A 21,602-nucleotide genomic window follows, 5' to 3' on the forward strand; every position below is an offset into this window, starting at 1 on the left:
ATCAGGAATATACCCTTGCGGGTTAGACAGTCTGATAGGCCACGTTCAGCTGTTTTGCTCAATGATCGATTTGAGATTCAAATAACGACAGGTTGCAAGTCCAACCCCTAAAAGAAGAAACTCAAGTTCAGAAATTCTTATTGCAAATTGCAAATTGCACTATTAGAAAACTCAATTCTATCATTAAGCCAAATAGCTGAACGAGGCCTATCAGTATTTTCTAGTCTGTTGGCTTTGTCTACGCCGCAAGGGATATAGACGTGACCAAATGTACATGTATGTATGTTTATAATTCAACTGTGTCAACTAGAAACTTCTTAAATCTTATGGGATCCTTTCTTTGTATGTATAATAGTTTCGTAGACTGGAACTTTGAATGGAACAGGCTTTTCTACGGGTACAATTATATGTTTCACAACTTCGAATGGTACTTCCTTAACCTTGGGAACATGTACTGTCTTTTCCACAGGGTACGGTACAGATTTCTCAACGGGTATAGACACTTCTTTGATAATAGGAATAACAACGGCTTTTGGAACGGGCACGTGAATTGGAACTGGATGTGGAACAGGTATGATAATGGGCTGATTGATTTTGAACTCTACGTTCTTGGGGAGAGGGACCACTACTTCTTTGTAATGTTTGATGGGTTCTGGATTCTCTTCGTGGACATGCTGGTGGACCGGATACGCCTGGGCTTTGATGTCGTGACCTCCGAAGTTGTGGCCGGAGAAATCGTGACCTCCGAAATTGTGGCTGCCGAAGTCGTGGCCTGAGAAGTCATGACCTTCTGACAGGCCGCCGGTGTCACCGCTGTAATCGTGGCCTGAGTAGTCGCTTGCTTGGAGCTGTAAAAAATATGTTAATTATAGTATTTTAACGAAAGCCTTTTTCCTTAGTAATGGAAAAAAAATCTTTCAGAACATTTTTGTTTTTTTGGAATTTACGTCACGTTAATGTATGGCACGTCTATATCTCTTACGGGGAAGGCAGAGCCAATAATCTCGGAAAGACTGAAAGGCCACGTTCAGCTGTATGGCTTCATGATGGAATTGAGATTCAAATAGTGACAGGTTGCTAGCCCATCGCCTACAAGAGGAATCCCGAGTTTATAAGCCTATACCTTAGTCGCCTTTTACGACACCCATGGGACAGATATGGAGTGGTTCCATTCTAAAATTCCGGAAACCAGACGGCATATTGTATTATTCGATATTATTAGTTTTATTATTCGAGTCTTGTGTCTATTAGGTAACTGTTTTCTGACCTCCATTACGCATTAGGGTCAAAAATAGATTAAAAACCTAACCATAATCATCCCATAAAGAGCATCTGACTTCTTCAAATAATCATTTTCATCATCTCTCTCTGACCATTTTACGCAAACTATTGAACAATCATTCCATGTCTCCATTATTTTTCTAAAAATACCCGCTCGCAACTTCCAGACATGTTAGTTTTCCAATCTGTGACATAACTTATTGAATAACAAGCAATAACGATTGTGAATTGTGTGACGAAAGTAAACTAAAACTACCAGAGCGAATCTGTAACAGCGTATCGACGCCATCTTTTTTTTATATCTTTACAATGCGGCAGTAATTCAATTGTACTACTCTGTCAAGAAAGTATCGGGAATGGATTATTTATTTATGGTTCCAAATTCAAATTTTTGTTTTTTTTGTTGTTGTTAGATTGGCACAACTGTTTTCCATTTTGGCGCGGAGTTTGAGTTGCATCTGTTGTTTACATTAAATACAGTGCTATTTTTAGTTATATCATATCTAGTGTGTATTGCTAATTTCATAATGGATAAAAACATCGAACAAAGAGTTTGTCTTAAATTTTGCATTGCCAATGGAATATCGTGTTCGGAGTCACTGAAAATGTTACAGAAGGCTTACGGTGAATCGACTTTATCAAAAACTCGTGCTTATGAGTGGTACAAAGCGTTCAAAAGCGGTCGAGATGTGATGGAAGATTTGCCTCGCTCTGGTAGGCCATCAACGTCTGCAACTGAAGTTAACATCGCAAAAGTGAAGGAAATAGTGATTGAAAATCCTCATTCAACTTTGAGAGAGATAGCCACCGAACTTTCTGTATCTCACGAGTCGATCCGTACCATTTTAACTAATAATTTGGGTATGAAACATGTTGCCGCTCGGCTAGTCCCAAAAGACCTGAATTTTTTTCAAAAACTCAATCGCATGAGAGTCGCTGAGGACATGCTAGAACGAGTCAATTCCGACCCAACATTCATGAAACGCATTGTTACTGGTGACGAGACGTGGGTTTACGAGTTTGACATGCAAACAAGTCAACAAGCTTCGGAGTGGCGCCTTCCAACTGAACCGAAACCGAAAAAACCACGCCAAAGTCGTTCAAAAGTCAAAGTCATGTTGACTGTTTTCTTTGACTATCGCGGTGTTGTGCACTCGGAATTCTTGCCGGAAGGTCAAACGGTAAATAAGGAATATTATTTGAGTGTTATGCGGCGTTTAAGAGAGCAAATCCGACGAAAAAGGCCATATTTGTGGAAAGAAAATTCTTGGATTTTGCACCATGATAATGCACCTTCGCACAAGGCCATCATTGTGAACGAATTTTTAACCAAACACTCAACAAATACCATCGAGCAACCACCATATTCACCAGATATGGCTCCAGCCGACTTTTTTCTTTTTCCTAAACTCAAATTACCACTTCGTGGCACCCGTTTTCAATCGGTAGAAGACATAAAAGAGAATTCGCGGCGAGGACTGACCTCAATTCCGGAAACAGCGTTTAAAAAATGTTTTGATGATTGGATTATTCGTTGGCGTAAGTGTATTGTTTCTAAAGGAGCATATTTTGAAGGTGATAAAATAAATTTGGATGAATAACAAACAGTTTGTGTATAATTGATCTTTTCCTGCTACTTTCTTGACAGAGTAGTATGTAAGCGCTACAACTGACAGTTATTTGAATTGGGTGTTTATTTTTTTTAAACTAGATAACTAACTCAACCAAGCTTATAATGCAAAAGTAAGTTTACTTGTGTGTTTGTTGTTTCTTCACGCAATATCTACTAAACCGATCTTGTTGAAATTCGCGTATATATATAATTAAGAGTCTGAAGAAGGGCATAGGGTATTTTTTATCCCGGTAAAAGCTTAAAGTTCCCGTGGAGTTTGGGAAAAACTTGTATTTTTTTGTAGGCAAATACGCGCATGTAAAATAATTAAAAAGAATTCATTTATAAAACACCATAACAAAAAAGACAAAAAACACAAACTGTCTGTGACACCGGAGGTCTCGGGTTCGAATCCCGGCCAGGGACTTGACTTAAGGTCCTATGTCCCCTAGCTGGGGCAGAGGGCATCCACAGTGCGTCGCCATCCCGCTCGGTCTTGAGCTTCGCGTTTTTATCCCGGCCAGGGCATGATGTGAAAATAACTTTTTCTGATTGGCATGGGTCTTGGATGTTTATCTATATAAGTATTTATTATAAAATATAGTATCGTTGAGTTGAGTATCTCGTAACACAAGTCTCGAACTTACTTCGAAGCTTAGGTACTCAATATTTGTACATATATAAAAAACACCAAACAAAATTTACAACCGCGAAGCACCTGGATTCGCTCGCAATAAAATAAAATACAGCGTCGCCAACGCAGGCGCGTTTTTACGATCTTTTATATTTTCCGTTTGCGAAACCTCACTTACACACCTTTATGGATCTTCTTTTTTTTATTTTCCAACCTGTTTCCCGGAAGTTCTCAATTCAATTACTCTGTGTGTTCGGAAAATAAAATGACAAATGTGTGAAATAACGTATGATCTCGCTGCTTCGTAAAGTCAACCAAGGGAATGGCTTTTAGGCGATGGGATAGCAACCTACCACTATTTGAATCTCAATTCCACCATTTAGAGCCATTTAAAATTTTTCAACGGCACAGTGCTGCCCTCGTTTGAAATTAATATTTTTTGATATACATACATAAAATCACGCCTCTTTCCCGGAGGGGTAGGCAGAGACTACCTCTTTCCACTTGCCACGATCTCTGCATATTTTCTTCGCTTCATCCATATTCATAACTCTCTTCATGCAAGCTCAGCGGTTTCGGGTACTTTTGACCTGACCCTTTACCATTTTACTTTTTGATATAGCCTAAAGCTTTCCTCGATACATAGTCTATCTAACACATAAAGATGTTTTCAATCCGAACCAGTAGTGCGTTCAAATAAACAAACAAACAAACTCTTCAGCTTTATAAGTAATATTAGTATAGATTTGATTTCCATAATATAGTGCTTTTATTTCTATTATTTCTCTCCTTTTTTCTCCTTCTGTCTTCTGTAGTGAATAACTAACTTTGCGACTATACATCCTACAACTACTTACATATATGTATGTAATTCGAATACGTCCTACAAAAGCGTTGCTCATCTTTTAGTCAGGCATTAAATCAGGGAACCCGCAAAAATTGGTATATTTTCCGTCGAAAATATCCGCCGGCCAAAATACTGATTTTCGTTGAATTTTTAACGCGCCACGAGTCCGCTTTTTCCTGTTCAAAGGTAGATTATTATTATACACCTTTGCTGTATCGAGTACTTTTTTTTTCTGTAGATGGCGTGTATTTTGTCTAACAGTATTGCAATATGTAGTTACATCAATGACGGATGGTTATTATAATTATGCGCCTTTAATCCATTCTAATGTCGTAAAAGGCGACTAAGGGATATGCTTATAAACTTGGTATTCATTTAGGCGATGGGCTAGCAACCTGTCACTATTTGAATCTCAATTCCATCATGAAGCCATACAGCTGAACGTGGCCTTTCTGAGACTGATGGCTCTGTCTACCCCGCAAGCGGTATATGTAGTCACAACAAGTCCTGGCTCAGTGATACGCTGAACACGTTCAAAACTGATTTTCAATATACTACTGAGGCATCACGTACATTACAAAATTATACGAGTAAAGTTTAATTATGTACACAAGACAAAGCCTTTTTTTAGATTTTTCTGTCGTGGGCCTGCTGAAAGAAATTTCTCTAGAAAAAAGTAGTGCCCTTGTACTGAATTTCTCTTTAGTTTAAGTTCTATTCAAGACCATTTATCGAGGAAGGTTTCATATATAGGCTTTAAGCTATATAACATCACGCTGCAACTATAAGGAGCGAAGAAATAATAGAAAATGAATAAGAACGGGGTAAAGGATGAATAATCCTTGAGAGCTTCAATGATGCCCAAAATAACTTATCCACGCGGACGAAGTCGCGGGCACAGCTAGTTTTATATATAAGATAAATAATATGTAGATATGTAATGTAGACAATGTGCATTCGTCCGCGATTTAGATTTAAGAGATCTATATTTGTAAATTGACGTCCGATGAAAATGCTGCAGTGTAGTTTGTTCCGCCGCTTCTTCTACACATGCGCTTTGGAAGCGGTAGTACTACTGTAACTACTACCGTAGTAGTTATAATTAGATTTAAGTGATGTGACGTCAATAAGTGATACCTTGTATCCAATTTTGCAAATAAATCTTTTCTATTCTATTCTATTCTAATGTGTGACTTCGAACCTGCTGGTCGTGTTGCCCCTGGCTCCCTTGCTGTGACCACTGGTCGGGGGGGTAACCCTGGAGGGTCGTGGTCCACTGCTGATGGTCCATGGGGTAAGCCATAGTCAGGCCTACCAGGAAGGAGTTCACGATCTGTGCAGAAAAATATGTTTATTATTTGTTACATACTTAGATACGTTTAAAATCACGATCTGTAAAACAAATATATTTATTATTTGTTACATTGTAGTAACGTTTAAAATCACCACCAAGTTTTTCAATAGTCACGTCTATATCTCTTGCAGCGTAGACAGAGCCAGCAGTCTTGAAAAGACTGATAGGCCACGTTCAGCTGTTTGGCTTAATGATAGAATTGAGATTCAAATAGTGACAAGTTGCTTCCCAAAGCCCATCGCCTTAAAAAACAATCTCATGTTTATAAACCAATCCCTTAGTCGTCTTTAACGACATTCATGGGAACGAGATGGAGTGGTCCTATTCTTTTTCGTAAGAATTAATAATTTGATTTTCTATAAAGATTTCGGAATATTATTTTCTTATTGAAACTTGAAATAAAACAGTTTTAAATAACGCATAACATTTATTGCTCTTCTAAAACATGAGAGGTCAAAGACCCCGGGATAAGTGAAACCGCATCCCCTGGGAACCTCCAGCGCAAGTCCAGATTTCCCAAGCTGGTGAAGTCCGGAGTTCAAAGTTAAAGTTCCATTACTTGATATATTCGAGTTTAACTTGGTTTCAGGAAACTGCGATAGATATTTATAGGTAACTAGTAGCGCCCCGAGGCTTCGCTCCTGCGGGATTTTGGGAATAACAACAAAGTTTAGCATTTATAATATTAACAGTAGATCTTTGAATTTCGGGAAATCCTTGTGTCAGTCAGTGTCCTCTCTTATATATTTAGATAGGTATGTGCCGTGTCGTTCCCGGCACCCATAGAAAAAAGAATAGGACCACTCCATCTCTTTCCCATGGATGTCGTTAAAGGCGACTAAGTGATAGGCTCATAAACTTGGGATTCTTCTTTAAGGCAATGGGATCATTTCTATCTGAAAGTCAAATAGCTAAACGTGGCCTATTAGTCTTTTCAAGACTGTCTACTCCGCAAGGGATATAGAGGTTATTATATGTATGTAAGTATATATTATAGGTAAGCTGTTATTTTCCTGTGAAACTCGTAGGAAGCAACTAAAGGACGAAACGGGGCTATTCACTAACGGTGTTCCACACCTGCGCTTTGGACCCCATTGTAGATGTAAGAACTTGTATTTCATTAAAAAGTTAATATACATATGTCTCATATTATCCTACCGGAAAAATTTATCAAAAATAATAAAGTAAAAAATCAAATTCTGTGACAATATAAAATATATTGTACCTATATATCAAAAAAGTGAAAAGAGCTATATTTTTGTACATTTTCTTTTTCTCCCACTTTGATTATAAAATGGATAACTTCTGTTAACTAAACTCCAATCACTTTATATGTAAAATCGGGTGCAACGGCTAGTTTAATTTCAACCAAACAAAGGACGCCGCTATCTACCATCGTATGACAGAAGATTGTTCCGAAAAAAAATGGTTACCCGCGTCCTAGGTTTTGATAAAGCTAACCAGAGATCACTCTTGACACATTTCTGCTCCCGTGGCCGTGGGCTATTCATCACTATATTATTTTACACCATATCTTTGGAACGTCCGGGGGACTGTAGGGTGACTGTGAGTGTGTAAAAAATAGGACAATATGTTTAAAAAAAAATTATCAAAAAAAATGTTATATGTTGTATTTTTTTTTTCCATTAATACAATTAACTTTAAAACTTTTTCTTTCTTGTTAATTGTGTTTATTTAAGTTTATTTTATTGTTCAAATGCTTTTAATTTGGATTAGTTACAAAATAGTAATTGGCATGATATATATGTTTATTTTTAGATCATATGTAGGTAGACGAAATGGTTTACAAAAACCAATTTGATTTTCAAATTACTGCCTTTTTTTGCACTACAGCTACGACCTATATATTTGATTAAGATACATATCTTATTAAAAAAAAAATTATAAACTTTCTCGTGGTACCGGTATAAAATCTAGCACGGGTCTTTCCTCTTGTTTGTCACCATGTTTTTAAAGAGTTTTATTTTTTTTTAATTGTTATAAATGAGAATTTAAATTTAGAACTATCTCTAAATCTCAATTGTACATTTAAGCCATCCAGTTAAACGTCTCCTTAGTCTTGTGATTGTGACTTTTGTTTCTGTCTAGTCCCTAAGGTATAAACACGTGATTTGAGTGCATACGTGTAGATTTTGCTGAAACGCTATAAAACGATTCTTTTGCACCTAGTACATCATTATCCGGGCTTAGTTAGGTATTCTGTTTGTAAGGTCACGAAATTCAGATGGGAGTAACTTCGTACGATTGCCTGATTTACCGACTCCTGTTTTGTAGATTCTACTTATCCCTAAGGAATACGCAAATGCTTAAAAGCCGAGAAGTTGATCAACAAAATCATAGTTATCTATGACAGCGCTTATGCGCTGTACATACATAAGGTCACGTCTATATCCCTTGCGGGGTAGACAGAGCCAACAGTCTTGAGAATACCAATATACCCATGAAATAAACAATAAATAAATATATACGGGACAGATTACACAAATTGAGTTGACCTCGAAGTAAGTTCTAGTGTTACCCTATGACTCTAAAACTTTAATTCATACTTTTGATAAAAGTCCCCAAAAACGTCAGATATGTAGTTATGTACGAGTGAAAATATGAAGTAACTGTGTGGCCAACGTTATAATAACGTTCGGAACGTCCGATATCGGCGGTCTGGCGGGGTTCCAAACCTCTGAGGTGCTGTAGCTATGTCAATTACAGTATTGACCTGGTGTCATGTGGCTATGGTTTTCAAATATTACGTATTTACTTGATGTATTTGAAATAGTACATACATACAAACATACATAAAATCACGCCTCTTTCCCAAATAAATAAATAAATATTTCTTTGAAATAGTAATAAATCAAGAATCTAAATAAAATCTAATAATTAACATAAGGCAAAGTTATAATCATGCGGATTTAATTTTTTTTTTATGATATGAAGAAACAGTATAACGTGATTAACTTTCAAATCAAATTATTAAATTATACGTTACGGCTTAAAGATTACAAGTAAGAAGCATGAGCTTAAGGATTTGCGGTAGTTCCCACGGGAAAATGCTAGTTGTTATGAACAGAAAGTAGAATTCCTTAAATATGTTTTTATTCATAACGATTTTTTTTTACAGACGTACTTATATATAACTAGAGGCCGCCCGCGACTTCGTCCGCATGGAAACCCTATCAATCCCGCGGGAACTCTGGGATAAAAAGTGTTATGTGTTATTCTGGGTCTTCAGCTACCTACATACCAAATTTCATGGTAATCGGTTCAGTAGTTTTTGCGTGAAAGAGTAACAAACATCCATACAAACTTTCGCCTTTATAATAGTAGTAGGATGACTTCTATAACCCTTAGACTGATAGGCCACGTTCAGCTGTTTAGCTTGATGATAGAACTGAATGGATAGTTCTCATTTATTTTTTTATCACAGAACATAATTAAAAATAGATTAGGGTCGAACTCCACAGAATTTGTTTACACAAAAAACAAACACAGAAAGAAGTCAATATAAATTCCATTACTACTGTAGTAGCTGTGATGTGGCTATCGATCCCTTAAGGAATACAATCGTGATGTTATGTTTGTGTATTTTCATTTCGTCCGTGTTATTCATACTTCCATAAAAAAAGGAAAATATTTTTTTTTTCTGATGAAAAAAAATACATAACATGGTCACCCTACACCGTAACCCGGTATCAGCGCCGAGCACGAGGCGTCTCTCATTTGAAGCTAATGTTATGGTCACCATTATACATAGCTCAAAAACTTATTGGTGCGTGAATATTATGTGGAATTCAGTGAAAAATCTGTTTTCTGACTAGCTATCGCCCGCGACTTCGTACTCGTGGTTTTTTCCTACACACACACACACACACATGGTCACGTCCATATCCCATACGGGGTAGACAGAGCCAACAGTCTTGAAGACTAAATGGCCACGTTCAGCTATTTGGCTGAATGATAGAATTGAGATTCAAATCGTGACAGGTTGCTAGCCCATCGCCTAAAAGAAGAATCCCAAGTTTATAAGCCTATCCCTTAGTCGCCTTTTACGACATCCATGGGAAACAGATGGAGTGGTCCTATTCTTTTTTGTATTGGTGCCGGGAACCACACGGCACACGGTGGCTTTTTCCTAAGCCTTGTAAACTTGAGATTTTACTTGTAGGCGATGGGCTCTAGCAACCTGTCAGTATTCGAATCTTAATTCAATCATTAAGCCATACAAATAACTCCAGTTTTCAGTTTTCTCGAGACTGTTGGCTCTATCTACCCCGCAAGGAAATAGACGTGACTGTCTGTATATATGTATTTTACATCAGAGGAAATGCTAACTGCAGGTGCTAAGGCAGCAAGGATCAGTGACTGACTGACTTACATATCAACCCACAACCCAAACCCTGTTTTTACACGAAGCGACTCCCGTCTGACCTCCGCAATCTTTGCAGGTAAAGCTAACTCGTATTGGACCGATCATGTTTACACATCCAGCTACCTGAATGTGCAGGTTTCCTCGCGATGTTTCCCCTCACCGTAAGAGCATCGGTTAGTATTCAAACTAACGTACGTAACTTTCGAAAATAGTCATTGTTAATGACCGAGGTGAAATATGAATAAATCGTTCTGTCGGCGACGCGTTCGTAGTAGAAAGGTTTTGTCGTTGAACAACTCATAAACGAACCATTCTGTCGGCTGCTCATCCGGCACAGAAACATTTGTCGAAGTTATATTTCAGAACCTCGAACAGTACTTTAAATATTTTAGCTACGATTTCAAATAAACATATAAATAATAGGTGCCGTGTGGTTCTCGGCACTAATACAAAAAATAATAGTACCTTTCCATCTCTCTTCTTTGGCTGTCGTAAAAGGCGACTAAGGGGTAGGCTTATAAACTTGGGATTCTTTTTTTAGGCGATGTGTTAGCAACCTGTCACTATTTGAATCTCAATTCTATCATTGGGCCAAGCAGCTGAACGTGGTCTTTCGGTATTTTCAAGACTGTTGGCTCTGTCTACTCCGCAAGGGATATAAACGTGACTATATGTATGTATCGAGTAGATCAGTAGCGTTAGAAATTGAGGAAATAAGGGCCCATTTAATTAGTTTTGACGTGGCCAAACCATTAAATTGTGTGACGAGGGTCCACGATGGCTTCCGAAGGAGAGTGGCGTTTTGAATGGCTATTAAATGTCCCTGCTACGTCTTATCTTGTACGGTATAGACAGAGTCTGTAAATTATATAGGCTAAAACAATGTTTGCTTTAGGGGTGTCGGTGGTCGAATCGGTAAGGTGACCGATTGAAATGCGCGATACACAGAAAGATACAGGTAACCTACTATATCTGTATGATAAAATATGATTTGCATGTTAATTTAAAAGTAAAAACTTAAACCATATGCCAAACTTCGCTGCACGCTTGTAATTGGTAAAAAAATTTTGGTAATACATACATATAATATATAACACTATTGTGCAGGCACCCTCTATAACTAAAAACACTGTCACGAATCGAAAAACTCCTCCTTTTTGGCAGCCGGTTTCGAAAATACAAAACCGTTGTGTGTCGCTCACTTGAAAAACCAAACTGGCGTAAGATTTTTTTTTTATTTTTACCGGAAAATAGAACCTAAACCGTTAGAGCGGAGCGGATGTAAAATAAATAAAAAAAAAAGTGTCGCCGGCCAGTTACGTCAACTTTGCCACTGAATGCATAATATTAAAAATGAATAAATTCAAATATCGTTTTGTGTGTACCTGCGTATAATTTTTGTGACAGTTTCGTAAATATTTTGTTTCAATATTAACACTCTTTTTTCTATTTGGTTATAAGCGAAAAACTATTGTATAAAAAATTTAACGTTTGCAGTAAGTTTGAAATGAAGGGAAAAATATGTTTTAAAAAAATAAATACATTCCGCGGATTTTTCATCCAAATGATTACATTAAGACAATATTTATAAAGCAAAGTCGCTTCCCGCGTCTGTCTCAATGTCTGTATATATGTAAGCTTAGATCTTAAAAACTACACAACCTACATATATTGTTATAGTTTTTTTATAGATAGAGTGATTCAAGAGGAAGGGTTATAGGTATGTGCAAAGCCAGATCAGGTTGCTAGTCTATACTAATATTATAAAGCTGAAGAGTTTGTTTTGTTTGTTTGTTTGTTTGTTTGTTTAAACGCGCTAATCTCAGAAACTACTGAACCGATTTGAATAATTCTTTCACTGTTAGATAGTCTATTTATCGAGGAAGGCTATAGGCTACATTTTATCCCGGATTTCCTACGGGAAACGTCAACAATGCAGGTGAAAGTTGAATGAGTCAGCCATCTGCGAGCTTTCCACGCGAACGCTGCGCAAACCAACAAAGATATAGTAAAACAATGTACTAAAGATGTGAAGTACTCATTTTTTGCCACAAAAAAGTCCGCGAGAGCATATATCTATCTCTTAAGGTTTACTTACAATAACTACTTTTATGTTCATTTTTTAAGATTATTTTTTCATTATAAACATAAGTTATTTTATTTTGAAATCTATTTTCTTTAATTCAGTATTAATCCTTATCCAAATAAATATGTTTATTACTTTCGGCTTTTCATGTAGACTAAAATTGCCATTTACAGTATATAAATCAGACGAATAGGTTTTGAGATATAGTCGTTATAAGCAATTTGCAGCGAAACATTTAATACGGCGAACCAGCGTTCTTTCTAATACGCGTGACCGCCTGCCTTAAAATTGGACCAGTAGTTTTGGAGATATATGCTAACATTGGTTTGCACAAACAAACACACAAACGCACAACCTCTTACCCTAAACGCATATATACGGTCTCCGTTCGGTCGCGGGTAATGATGTGGGCCAAGTCGTCGCCAAGTCGCTTAACAATTAGCAGCTATAATTGATAAAGCCGAGGAGGATGTTTGCAAAAATAAATATGATGCCCAAAATAACTATCCCACGCGGACGAAGTCGCGGGCACAGCTAGTTAGTCAATAAAAAAGCTACTTTTAAGAATCACATTCCAGTGCAATATTAAGATACGTCTGGAAAAAACTGTCAATACTCCATCAGATCTATCTTAAATCTGTTATTTTATAAAACAAATGGCTGTCTGTCACAGCAAAAGGCTTAGTTCTGATTCATGAGTCCGCCATAATTGCATCTATAAATAAAGGCGAAGTGTTTGTCGTGTGCATTATAGTTGCAACGCCCTACGCTACACTAGGTTTGGAACACACGAAGGTATATTTTGAACGGGCACGCTAAGTATGAGTCGTGTAGTTCATCTCTAGCGGGGACACCGAGCCAACAGCCTTGAAAAGACTGAAAGGCCACGTTCAGCTGTATGGCTTAATGTCAGAATTGAGATTCAAATAGTGATAGGTTGCCAGCCCATAGCCTACAAGAAGAATCTCAAGTATAAGCCTGTTCCCGTCGCCTTTTACGGCATTCATGGGAAAAATATGGAGTAGTCCTTTTCTAAAATGCTGGGAACCACATTTTAGAAAAGGACCACTCCAATTCTCACACTTGGGTATTTTTATAATAAATAATTCAATTTTATAAATAAAATATAAAGGTCAGTATTAAGGTTTCCTATCATGACCTGAACATAACTCGAACCCGGGACCTGTGTTTCAGGAGTATGAGCCTGACAAGTGCACCAAACTGACAATCAATATAAAAGGATTCTTTCTCATAAATGTCTTTTGAAAGCATGAGAAATTCTTTCGTCTGAGCACAATTTTTCAGCATAGGGTTTCAGAGGTTAAGCGGGAGTCGCTTCGTGAACCAAACATACACAATGCCGGATCGAGAAAAAATCTTTAGTATCTGCCTGCCCTCCAGGGAAAGAGAGAAGATTTAATAAGAAAAAGCCGTATCGCAACCGCTTCAATTACTACCCCGTATGTTTCCACCGCCATAAACCGTTTTACGGCTTGTGTCTCCAGGATATCCTAGATACATCGTCTCGTTAACTTTATTTATGGGGAAATTGCCTGCTAAAGTGTTATTTTATTTTATTATAAACCTTACCAAGAGAATTACTCGGAGTTTGTAGCGCAACTGGTACTGCATTGCTTTATATTTAAAAGTCATTCTACTTAACAAATAAAAAATATCTGCAAGTTGGTACTTTTGTTTATCAATTTACTTTACAAAAACGCGGTAATAAAAATAAAAAATACGATCGAATTAATATTCTCCTCCGTTTTTGAAGTCGGTTAAAATATCTGCAACTTAGTAACTACTATTGTATTTCATTGACAAAATAAAATCTTATAAAAAGACAAAATATAAATCACACAGTTTAAATAGTTGAGAAACTTTTTTACCTTCGAATTGGACATTTGCATAATTAATTTACTTACTTAAAGTTTAATCTATTTTTTGTAAAATATTAGACAATTTTAAGAAGTTTTGAATTTTTAACGAGACCTTTATATAAGTTGCTAAATTACGAAAACCGCAGACAAATTTATTGAAACCGACTTCCATTCAAAGATCTACTTTGAACAAATAAATTTCGGCACACGATATGTAAATACATATTATCGCTTTTAGTGATAAGGTCCCCTTATGCTGCTGTTTTAATACATGCTTGTGAATCTGCTGTTATTTATTGTGGCGCAATAAAGAGTTATTGTATTGTATTGTACATACAGTTCAATTCTTTATGTCTTCCTCCTCCTGACTTTAGTCCCGGTTGCATCCTCACCACTCTGGAGAGGAGCCCGGGGTATGCCTTTGACCATGGATCCTAGATTGGGTAAGTCAAGTTTTCGCCTGTTTTAATTTTTCAATTGTTTATGTATTGTACATATTATAATAAAGATAAATAATCTCAATATAATTATAAGTACGTATTTTTTTTTATATTTTTTTAAAATCTATTTTGTCAAATTTCAATTGCTATTAACCATATCTTTTTTAGAAATGATGAGTAAAAACGACTGAACCGATTACCATGAAATTTGGTATGTAGGTAGCTGAAGACCCAGAATAGCATATAGGCTACTTTTTATCCCGGAGTTCCCGCGGGATTGATAGCGTTTCCATGCGGACGAAGTCGCGGGCGGCCTCTAGTTAATTATAAGCAAAAAAAAAAGTTGCCAACCCTTTCGCACTACAATTTAAAAAAAAATTGAAAATCCCCATTTGCAAAATCCTTTTCCCGCCAATGCACTGCACAATAGACCCGTTTTTCCCCCAAAGGGTAAAAAACGGATATTTAGGTTTCAGCCGAAGCTTGAACCACCGTTGAGATAACGCCTTCTCAATTCGTGTCAATCTACCCTCTTTTCGCTGCGTTTTTCTCCTTCCATCGCAGTTTTGTTTCGTGTTGTCTCTTTCTAACATTTACAGGGCAGCGCTCGGCTGGGTGTTCGTCAGTTTGCTAACCTACCTAAAGCCGGCAAGGCCTTAGGTGGTGGTTCAAGCTTCGGCTGAAACCTAAATATCCGTTTTTTACCCTTTGGGGGAAAAACGGGTCTATTTAGGTGTTCGAGCCTTCGCTTGAACCACCGTTGAGACGTGTTTACCATCTGCCGGCGTTGCCCAAAGCGTACTGTGAGGTAATTAAGATACACTTAAACAAAAATACAAATAAAAAAGAATGCGTATGTTACCATCTGTCTATATTATTCGAACACAAAACAAACTTAAATTTTGATTTGATTATGATCATATAACAATAATTATTATTTCCCAAAATAAAATAAAATTAAATTAAAATTAACTATAATACCATAATAAGTGATTATTTTGCGACTTCAGTAAATTATTTTAATTATGTTGTTATCGGTGAGAAAGAATCAATTAAAGTATTATTGACCACACGTAAACGTCCTGGAATCTCTTTAAAGTAATGATTTAGGAAAGTATTCCTACTTCGCCAATTGCCTCTCTTTAATACTTCTTCGATATTGAATCGGTTACTGGTCCAAATGTCTGAGGCTACTGCAGCTCGGAAGCTACCTGCAGATGCGTCTATCCTGGCTTCCTTAAATACAGTTCTGATCCATCCTGCTATAATAGAGCGTGTTGCGCCTTTCACAGTGCCCCGTGTCGTGATGAACAAGTTATAGACATTTCCCGTTCTTCGTCGTGATTGTGACACTTCTATTAGTTTTCTAACCCAAAAGACCAGGTCCAAGTTTTTATCCTGTCGCGTCGCAGCGCCTAAGCTCTTTATCAACCATCCTGACTGCTGGTAGGTTGTTGAGTCCGTCTTAGATCCAAAGCTTGGATGGAATAAAATTCCTTCGTCAGTATCTTCGAAAGCATCTTCTTTAATACTAAGAAGCGTTAGGTCGTGAACCCTGCGACCTGAGGCCAAAAGCAAGAGTGTGGAAGTATGTCTAGATACGGAGAAGAGATTATTTTCGTCGAAAGAATAATTTTTTAGGAAGTTCAACAGGTCGTCTATTTTCCACGATAAAGGTTTCTTTATAGGTGGCCTTTGAGCAAATATTCCTTTCAATGCATGCCTAACGAGCGGATGGGAGCTTAGATTATTAGATTCGTTCGGGTTCGAAAATGTGACTATCACCGACTTATGCAAGGCAACCGTTCTGGCAGCTAGCTTCTCTTCTGTAAAAAGATGACACAAATATTTGGCTAGGTGTGGAGGACTTGGATTATCTATAGAGATATTTTGCAAAGTTGCCCATTTTCTCCATTTTGACCATGCTGGTCTGTATGTTTTCAGCGTTGAGGGTCTCCATGATTTTTCCAAAACTTGTACCTCGTTTTCATTCCAATTTTCTAATTGACCGCTCCAGCCTGTATCTTCCATACCACTAAATTTAATTTGTCTACTTCTGGAGGCGGGCGATTGGTTCGCAGATCGATTAGATTCGATTCCAAATTTTGAATTTTGAGGGGGGGTCTCAGAGCCCGTCTCTTTAGTTCTGGTTCCCAAAAAGCTCTCGGCCATGTTGGTGTTACCAGCAAGTATTGTCCCCGTGATGACTGTAAGTGGCGTAGAACTTGAGGAATCAACGCTGGTGGAGGGAATATCCAGCCTAACCTGTACTGCCACGTCCTGCTGAAAGCGTTCGTAAACTGACTGTTCCCGTCTTTTGAGTCTTCGCTCACATAAGCTGGGACTATAGCGGATTTCTTCGAAGCAAATAGATCTATTTCTGGTCGGCCTAGCTCTTGAAAAATTTTGGCCAGCGTTTCTCTTCTGAGGTGCCATTCCGGAAGGGACTTGGCTCTCGAGAGTCCGTCGGCTATTCCATTGTAATGCCCGGGAATATACCGTGCTGTTAGGTGACACCGTCGTTTCTGGCAAATTTCCATTATACTCGCTGCTGTTTCTAGTAAGGTCAAAGATTTTGTGCCTCCTTGCTTCATAACGTAAGCTACGCTGGTGCGATTGTCGGTTTGCACGGTGACTGATTTCCCCTCTATCTCTAGTTCTATTTGTCTCAAAACTTCGAGAATAGTCCAAAGTTCTTTCTTGTTGCTGTGCCAGTTTTGTTGACTGAGAGTCCACGTACCGCAGAGACGACGGCCGTTCACTACGGCCCCCCATCCCGTGTCTGCCGCATCCGTTGTTATGAATATTGACGGCGGAGGATAGTGAATTGGCGAGTGCTGATGTGCGTTTTCTAGCCACCAAGCAAGGTCCAGGAGTACTGAGTCCCGCATCGCGAATTTTATGTGCCGCTTTCGATTTGGTAATCTTGACGACTCTCTTTGTAGCATTCTGCAATGTAACCGTCCCAGCGGAACCACGAAAGAAGCGAAGTTCAGTTTGCCGAGGATCACTTTGGCATCCAGCCAGCTCCAACGTTTTTCCTTGATCAGTTTTGCAAGGCTTAATTTTAATTTTTCGGTTTTCTCGATTCCTAGCCTTTTCTGGTTTAGCTCTGTGTCCCATGTTATACCTAGATATTCTACTTTCTTTGAGGGTACCGCTGTAGATTTTTGAAAGTTGATTTGCCAACCGAGATTTCTTAAGAATGTCACTGCAAAGTCCATTTGCTTGGACAGTATTTCCGGGTCCTTGTGAATCAGAAGAAAATCGTCGAGGTAGACGACGATTTTGAGGCCTTTCTGTCTGAGTTCGTGAGCGATCCAGTTTGTAAGTTTTGCGAAAGCCGCCGGTGCACTGGACAGCCCGAATGGCAGGCAGGTCATTTGATATGTCCTGTCTTCGTATGCTAATGTAAGGAATCGACGATGACTGCTTGCAGCTGGTACGTGAAAATATGCCTTTGATATGTCTATCTTCATCATATAATCGTCCACATCCAAATGAGTCGGAACATTTTGATGACTTATAAGTCGAAACTTTGGTGCCATTACGTATTGATTCAATTTTTTCAGATTCAATATGGGTCTGTTGGTTCCATCTGCCTTTTTCCTGAGGAAAAAGGTGGACAAAAACCCCGTCTCTTGGCTTGTTTCCTCTAAGGCTGATGACGTTAACATCTCTTCTATCTCTTTTGTCATTTCCGAGGACGATTTTGTTTGGAAATTCGAGACGTTTACCTTTGACAAGCGAGTTAGAGGTGGTTTCTTTAGGAATGGGATTTTGTATTCTTTTATTATGTTTAAAATATTCGGTGGAGCCGAGCTCCAACGGTTTAAAAATTTTTGGAGCCGCCCCGCTTTGAATGTATCATTTTTTATCTCCACTCCCCCTTTTTCTTGAAAAAATATTTTGCTTTCTTGAAGAGTCTCCACCTTTTTCTTTATTTGTCACGTTCCATTTAGCATTATTGTCATTATATTTCTTTTTCTTCCAGCTATTGGAGTCTATCCAGCCTGTTTTTGAGATGTCTCTTTTTCGAGATCTATCGTGTGTGTTATTAAATCTTTGATCACTATACCCGTATTTCTTTTTCGTGGGAAAGAACTTATGGACACCACCTTGTTCTTTTACGGCATCTGTTAAGGCCTTATCTGCAAATAGATGCGTGTCCGAAGGGGGTATGTCGTGAAGTATTTGCCTGAGAACCCTGTTGGTTGGACGATATATTGCTCGTCGATGCTGTATAACCTCAGCACGACGTCCGCAAACATATTGAAGGAGATTGTCGGATACCTTTCGAAATTCAGAGTCTGCAGCTAGGAATTCCTTGCCAACTTTATTTCTTTCATGGTTAGGCATTTTATTTAGCAAGATTTGAAAGTGTTTTCTCTGTAGAAGCAGCCCATTTGTTATAGCTCCCAATGTCATGTCAGCACTTTCCAAAATTTTCACCGATTTGTATTGAGGTGTTGCTCCTGCAAGTACGTTGTTGGGTTTCAGAGAAGAAAAGGCTGGGGCAGCTTGAAACATTTTTTGCGTGTCGGCATATCTTATATTTTGCCAGCCTTCTTCCCCAAAACGTTGGCATATAATACCTTGTTTTAGAAGCTCTGGATTAGCTTTTGCAACTTTTGGTTCTTTTTCTGTGGTAAATGGCGAGAAATCGTAAGAGCGCTCCCTCTTCTTTGTAGGGGGCTCTTGGTTTGTAAGATCGTCTAGCCTACGCTGCGCTTCTGCGATTTGTTGTCGTAGGGTCGACTCCTCAGAAGCTATACTTCTAGAACCAGAATTTGTAGAACAGGAGGCAATTTCCATATCTTCTACCGATTTTGTGCTATCTGTCATCGACTCAAACGACTCATTCGATATGTTGGTTTGGTTTGTGCTCTCACCGTCTCGAGTGAGGAGTTTCTTAATATTTTCATTTTGCTCTGAGGAAGCATTCAACAGTTTTCCAAACATTTCCATTTGCTTGTTTAGGACAGAAAGAAGGACGTCATTATTACTGCTAGAATTATCAGAGCGTTTAGGAGGTGAGCATTCCTCGGTAAGTGGGATAGGACTGGGTCTTTTCCGATTAGTAGGCGTATTGAACTCTTGTTGCGGTGAAACCGACAACCGTAACTGTGAAGATGCTCTGTCTCTATTAACCAGTTTAGGTTTCAGCTCTCGCACGGCGTTCATGAAGCGCTTGTAGTCTGGAGCGTGAATCTTTTCCATGATGCTGTGGGGAGCATATAATAGTGCTCTGCCTAGTGGCCATTGTAAAAGTTTACTTTTTATCTGTCTGAAGCGTCTTTCAGACAATGAATTTGCAGATGGGTCGAAGACTCTTGCTAAATCCACAATAGGTATAGCAAATCTTATTTTAGCATCTACTTTCTGCGTTATTTCATCTCCAAAGATATCTTGAAATGAAAGGTTACAGACTGCCCACGTTCGCCATTCAGAGGGAAAATGTTCATCGACGGCCGCGACTAGGGCTCGGTAGGAGTCAGCATCTTCGTCTTGACAGGGCATAGATGCTAGTTGCCCCATTGGTATGATCTCATCCATGATCTGGAAGTGATGAGAAGTGAATTGATCAACAGACGTCGAATCGTAGGTCGAATAAATTGCTTCAAGTCGAGACAGTTACTCCGTGATTCGACACGGTGACTCATTCGACGTCGCGTCGAGTCGTTTATGCGACAGTATGCCGAGTCAAGTATACGACGCCGTGTCGAGTAGATTAGGGCGACGTGTCGAGAAGCTTATTCTAACGTCGAGTTGATTTGGTATGTAACCAGTAGTAGGAGGCTGGCTCCTAAGTCGTCGCTGGACCAAAGGGTGCCGAGCGGAAATTAATACTTGACTCGACGCAATAATAAGTGAGGTGATTTTACTCACCGCCAGTTCCTCTATAGACACAAGTTTACTGCACGAATTCTAAAAGCGTACTGACGAACACCCAGCCGAGCGCTGCCCTGTAAATGTTAGAAAGAGACAACACGAAACAAAACTGCGATGGAAGGAGAAAAACGCAGCGAAAAGAGGGTAGATTGACACGAATTGAGAAGGCGTTATCTCAACGGTGGTTCAAGCGAAGGCTCGAACACCTAAATAACACAATTTTATATTAAATTATAAACTAAATATCACAAAAACTCACATATAATTTGATTGAGCACATGTTTTCTGTTCCTCTCCACTTGCACTAGTTGTGATGTCATAAATTGCAACCGCTTTTTATACTAAAGTGACAGGCACAACAAAATCTTTACGCCGCCATCTTTTATTTTGCTCTATATAAACAGCCAGTTTAACTTGACACGCCACTCTCTAGAATTTTTATACAAATCATAGCTCAGTTTAAAGTGAGCACGTTATATCATAGATTTACTATCTGTTTTAAAAGTAAACGTGGTTTTACTTTTCAACTATTGTTTTACATTGCTCGGTTTGTAAAGATATATTTCGGTATTTATGTGAGGAAAACGGCAATGTATGTTGTTCATTAATTTAATTCACAATTTGGGTTCCGGTATTTTGTTTTTTTTTTCGTCAATACTGTCTCGGAACGAAATTGAATGAACGGATGTATTGAGACAGGCCAATTTAAATTGATCCGCTTAACGCATAATAATTGTATGGAAAACGAGCTCAAATGAAATTGGTTTATAGAGTAGTTACTAGATGATAGTAAAAAAAACATGTGGGTTTTACGCTGCATTACCTTCTTGTTACGTATTGTGGGTTAAATTAGGCCATCCTTTCTTGCTTGAATTAAGAAAAAAAGCACAACATAGTAATTTCACCTATGTATGTATTATTAGAGTAGGTATGCATAATTTGCATAATATATTTATGTTACCGTTACATCCGGAGTTAGGCAGAGACTACATCTTCCCACTTTTCACGATCCTTGCATACTTCTTTTGCTTCATCCACATCCATAACTCTCTTCCTGCAAGTTCGTTAGTTAAGATACTCTTGACCTCACTTTAGCCAGGATTTGATGAAGGTATTTAATCAAAGCCATATTTATGTATGTAATATATTATTTGTAAGTGTATTAACCTATTATTCATACATATTTACA

The 21,602-nt window shown here is 38.3% G+C and overlaps 2 protein-coding genes across 3 annotated transcripts in view; one reads left to right on the forward strand and one right to left on the reverse strand.

Moving 5' to 3' along the window:
* LOC106131925 (nose resistant to fluoxetine protein 6-like) overlaps positions 1-8,920 on the forward strand; it is a 33,062-nt gene extending 24,142 nt beyond the window's left edge. For both annotated transcript variants that reach the window (XM_060951793.1, XM_060951794.1), the window contains exon 15: positions 8,868-8,920. In XM_060951793.1, the coding sequence (XP_060807776.1) occupies positions 8,868-8,887 (20 nt within the window). In that variant the 3' untranslated portion in view covers positions 8,888-8,920. The remainder of the gene's footprint in view (positions 1-8,867) is intronic.
* Positions 281-20,706, reverse strand: LOC106131924 (uncharacterized). Its single transcript, XM_060951795.1, has 3 exons — positions 20,673-20,706; positions 5,576-5,707; positions 281-848 (listed from the first exon to the last, which is right to left on the reverse strand). Exons 1-3 carry the CDS (start codon positions 20,691-20,693, stop codon positions 318-320), a joined length of 684 nt encoding a protein of 227 aa, XP_060807778.1. The 5' UTR covers positions 20,694-20,706; the 3' UTR covers positions 281-317.
* Between the last annotated feature and the right edge of the window lie 896 nt (positions 20,707-21,602).

Source organism: Amyelois transitella, chromosome 26, assembly GCF_032362555.1.
Source record: "Amyelois transitella isolate CPQ chromosome 26, ilAmyTran1.1, whole genome shotgun sequence".
Taxonomy (NCBI): domain Eukaryota; kingdom Metazoa; phylum Arthropoda; class Insecta; order Lepidoptera; family Pyralidae; genus Amyelois; species Amyelois transitella.

Excerpts from the sequence above, each read along its gene's own strand:
- LOC106131924 (XM_060951795.1), bottom strand. The coding sequence starts at position 20,693 with ATGTGCTCAATCAAATTATAT. Across the intron at positions 5,708-20,672 it reads TGTGCTCAATCAAATTATAT|ATCGTGAACTCCTTCCTGGT; the intron begins GTGAGTTTTTGT and ends TTTTCTGCACAG. Across the intron at positions 849-5,575 it reads AGGGGCAACACGACCAGCAG|CTCCAAGCAAGCGACTACTC; the intron begins GTTCGAAGTCAC and ends TATTTTTTACAG.